This window comes from Limulus polyphemus, unplaced genomic scaffold (genome assembly GCF_000517525.1).
Source record: "Limulus polyphemus unplaced genomic scaffold, Limulus_polyphemus-2.1.2 Scaffold1299, whole genome shotgun sequence".
Classification (NCBI taxonomy): domain Eukaryota; kingdom Metazoa; phylum Arthropoda; class Merostomata; order Xiphosura; family Limulidae; genus Limulus; species Limulus polyphemus.
Window position 1 is genome coordinate 164,008 of NW_013666909.1, and position 4,646 is coordinate 168,653.

The 4,646-nt window shown below is 35.3% G+C and overlaps 1 protein-coding gene across 2 annotated transcripts in view; it reads left to right on the forward strand.

Moving 5' to 3' along the window:
• Positions 1-367: 367 nt before the first annotated feature.
• LOC106463006 (branched-chain-amino-acid aminotransferase, cytosolic-like) overlaps positions 368-4,646 on the forward strand; it is a 38,227-nt gene continuing 33,948 nt past the window's right edge. The window contains exon 1 of one of the 2 annotated variants that reach the window (XM_013922973.2): positions 368-528. In XM_013922973.2, the coding sequence (XP_013778427.1) occupies positions 475-528 (54 nt within the window). In that variant the 5' untranslated portion in view covers positions 368-474. Of the gene's footprint in view, positions 543-4,646 lie in introns of both variants that reach the window. The other variant, XM_022390408.1, reaches the window with a different exon arrangement.

The window sequence follows — 4,646 nt, forward strand, 5'->3', positions numbered from 1 at the left end:
AAAACATAATAAAATTTTCAAGAAAGTTATGACAATGCTCTCGATTTACAATTTTTTACCATGAATGTTTCCGAAGCTACTTGAGTGTAAAGTAGGGCCCATAAACAATATTACAAAATGAATATTTTGCCTACTTATGAGATAAAATTATTTTGCCTGTTCTTTAGGTTTCTACATTTTAGAAACTCGTGATTTCGTAAAAAAGAACCAAGTGCTATGTTGAGGAAACATGGATAGTTTGCACGGTACGACTGACGCTTCACGTTATATTACGTCACCATGCCAATCCTTCGAAGGCAACCAATCATAACGTTTTCCATGTGGGTGCACCCAAGATAAAAAGGGGCCGACTAGAGATCTGCGCGTTTGTAGTTGAGCAGTGAGGGAACAGATGTGAGAGGATAACTACTCGTCTTGTTTGTATTGTATGTTTTGTCTATTTAACAAGCAGTATTTAAAGGGGAAAAGATAATTATGTCGTTCTTTCGACAAATGTGTATTATTTCAAGAAGATTTCACGGAATCAAGGTCAGTTTATTTGGGTAGGAAAGCTACTGCATCTTTGCCGATTAAGTTGTAACTTGTACTGTTGTACTAGGTTTGTAGTATTTTCGAATCTCTATACGCCTTTATTCGAGTTATGATGAAAATAGAAACTCTAACACTGTTTGGGATGCAAATATAGTAACTTCGTGTTGGCATGATTTTACATACGTCAGTGATTCTTATACAAAAAAGGTTTTAAGCCATCTTTAGCTGACGAATTTTGTGTTTATGCTTGCCCAAGTTTAATGTTAACTGCGTTATTGATGAACAAGTTACTCAACCAAGTCATGGCGGGGTACATAAGGTGTAGAGTTGTTCGTTATGGTCAGTAAATTTATATCAATTCCAAAGAGTATTAGAGGCCATAATTTGTTCATATTAAAGAATACGTTAAATTTAGCTACTCTTAATCCTTTTATATGTGGTTTATTTGAACTTCTAGGTGAATAACGTATGTTGGCATTTAAGTTACTTAGTTAGCGCGTAGGATATGAATATTATAATGCAAGAAGTTTTCATGCTTAAATGAATGAAATTGGTAATAAAACAAAAGCATAACTATACAAAACTTGAACTTAAAATATAGTGGATTGTACTTCGTAACAAAGCCCATGCTATAACAGATGTTAGCTGAGAAATGCATGTTTCAGCAATGTCGGAACGAATGGAGTTGCACTAAGTCTAAATTCCTAATACTAGTAACAGTAATACTTTAGCTGGGTCTCGCAGAAGCTAAAATCTTTCAATTTTAGCTGTCATTGTATATATAGTTTTTTGTATGTGTGTGTGTGTGTGTGTCTATATTTGTGACTTCATAATAGCTGATTTTTCAATGTTAGCGAAGTAAATAAAAGCAAAGTAGAATATGACAAAAGATTTAGCTGAAAAAAAATGACCTAAAATATTTTGGTACTAAAAATATAATGGCGGAGGTAAGCAATACAAACTCAAACCTTAAATTGCTAGTCATATGCAGTATTAATATGTCTAATATTTTTTTTATGAAAAACGCGTTTGGCTCTAGATTGTTCAATTATCTTAATTTACCCATTTGTTTCAATCCTTCGCCGGTTTTCAGTGTTTGAAACCGTTAATTTCAGCTTCTTTACTGCATTTAAATAGCGTTTCAGGGAGACACTTTATTATAGCGGGAGTGAGTATAGCCCATCACAACTGACGAATTCGGGGATTTATCTAAAAGCCTCGTGGGCAACGAGATGAATGTGGAATTTTTTGATTATTTACAACGCCGTAACCAGAGTAGAATTTCGGACAAGGCAGAGGGGCCCCCGTACGTCTAGGGTGGAAATCCCTTTTTAAAAACATTTTCTCCCTACCGCTTGTTAAAGTACATCCGGGTTTCACAGGTACCTCATTGTTGCAGAAAAACCCTAATTTTTCGCGAAAGATACCCCAGTTATACGTGGATAATATCTTTACGCACACCACCACCACTAATGGCTAAGCGGTAAGTATCAAAGTTTACAACGCTAGAAAACTGATTTCGATACACGTAGTGGAGAGAGCACACTTTATACATGTGTACTTTTGTGCTTAACAAATACTAGCAAACATCCACAATCCTTGTAGAATTATGTGGTAATATTTATATACTAAGATGGTTACTCTAGCGAATCCCTTCGTTTCCTAACAGGGATTTTAGTGACTTCAACTTTTATAGAACCAAGACTTTCCATGTAGAATTTGATGTGAAATTGTTTGCTGTTTGTTGAAATTAATTAATTAATTGACAACAACAACAAAAAAAAGGGGGGGGCAGAGACCCGTAAAACATTTGCGATCAAAGTAGTATCTTTGTTGCAACATTATATATTTAAATAGAGGATTTCTCAAACAATACTAATCGCAGACACTGGCACATACAATTTGACTTTAGCCTGGAACTTTAAGGCCTGTACTGAATAAAGAGAAATTAACATTAATTCCGTGCGTTTTTTTTTGCTTCAGTGTAGTTGGGGCTAAACTTTACCGACGGTACTTGATACCATCAATAAATAATTAAAAATCGGTGTATTTGTGATGCCTACAGATTACAATTTGTTAGATCCGGTAAAGGTTAACTATAATATTAGTTAAAGGAACAATTAGAATCTGAACTAAATAGTGAGGAGATGTATTCGGAATAGATGTGTAATTATTTATCATTCATAGCACATTTTAAGTGTAATCTCTTGTAAAACCTTTCCAAGTAGAGACTATAAAAGGACCTAAGGCTATATTCGGCAAAATTTCGGACAAGGCACATACTTCAGCTGTAGTTACAACATTAAGTCCTCTGATTTTGAAATCCGTAACTGGCCAAGTAACAAGGTTCGTTCTATTGCTCTTTAAACAGTGTCTAACTACTTGTACAACTCGCGTTATTATCAGGTGTAAACCACTTTGGGAACGTGCAGCTCACGTTATACTATCGAATTACATTACCCATGAGCTACTGCAAGCTGCTCGAGTGCATGTGTGCCTCATGAAAAATTATCACATTATTATTATTTATTTTATCTTAATTAACCTAAAGTTTCATATTTTTAAATATTGGCTAGTTTTAAATAAGAGAATGCACATGAAAGTACCGAATTTTGGGGCTAATCAAATTCACCAAACTATTTTGTACCCTGCATGAGTGACAATGTTAATGTTTCCCCATTTCTGGGGTAACACTGTCACTACATAACCCAATCTTCTATCAGTTAATGACTGCGAGAGGGATAACGTTGACATCTGCCAAAGTCTTAAAAATATTAACATTTAGTGTCAGAGAAGAGTCAAATTATTCTTCATGTGAAGGATATTTAAGCAAACCTTATTGGGCTACTTCTAGTATAATCCACTACTTGCCATTTCACTTGCAGTTGCACAACTTCGTGTCTCAAGGAATTTTACACATCCTGGAAATTGATCTCCTTATTACTGCTCCTCTACGTAATCTATAACTTCTAATTCTTCATTTGGGTGCTCACCAAAATATTTTCGGGGGGGGGGGGCTAAACATGTATGTAGGGGATCAAATGTTACAGGTTTTTTTACATGTTTGGTTTGTTTTAAATTAAGCATAAAGCTACACAATGGGCTATCTGTGCTCTGCCCACCACGGATATAGAAACCCGGTTTCTAGTGTTGCAAGTCCGCAGACATACTGCTATGCCACCGGGACTTTTACATTCTAAGTCAACAGACTAAATAAAAGAAAGTTTGTTTGGTTAAACACAACTTTACAGTTTTAATAAAAAAAATACTGAGTACTTAGTTTAACTACGATGCTAAGTACACATCACAATACCTACTTTTTTTTGTGTGTGTGTGAAATGTAGGGAGGGGGCAAATTCGGGCGCCCGTGATAATGTGAAATAATTATGCAGATCATCCGAGATATCACCATTATCTTTATTTTCATCAAGAGATTTGTTGTTATCAAGACTTGATTCCTGAACTATTGAATATCTTGTGGCCTTGCAGACTTTTGCAGCATGCGCTCGCGAACTTCTTCAGACGTCAGTGATTCAGCAAATGCTCTTCTCAACCTTTGTTTCTATTGAGGCTATGATATATTTGCCCTAAAGTAGGAAAGTAATACATTTTTCAGTTCTGTTCGATGTGACGTTATCACCCTATCACTAGTTAACTTTTGCAGAGTTGATGGATCTGCATTATCCACACCAGTTTGAGTACTTGGTTGCTGACTTTAAAATGTGTTAAGTCTTATCACAACACTTTAGGCCTAAATCTCGCACAGGTGTGTGAATATCGTAGAAAAAACTTTAAAACATTAACTATATTTAAATACATTTCAAGACAAAAAAAAATACATTTTTGCCACAAATGTCAACCAAGCTTACATTTTCTTCTTGCCGTTATTCGTCGCTTAGGTAAACTGTCACTTTCCAAATTCACACTTACCCTGCTCATGTGTCAGTGCTACTCCACAACTACGAAATACAGATTTTTATTAAGGTAACACTAAATTCTTATCCGTAATCAGTGGTGGGATTCAAATATTTTTACAACAGGTTCTCTCACTAGCAGCATGTAAAAATATTACATATTAAAAAAAAAAAGGAGGAGCCAGAAAGCCCCCCCCCCCC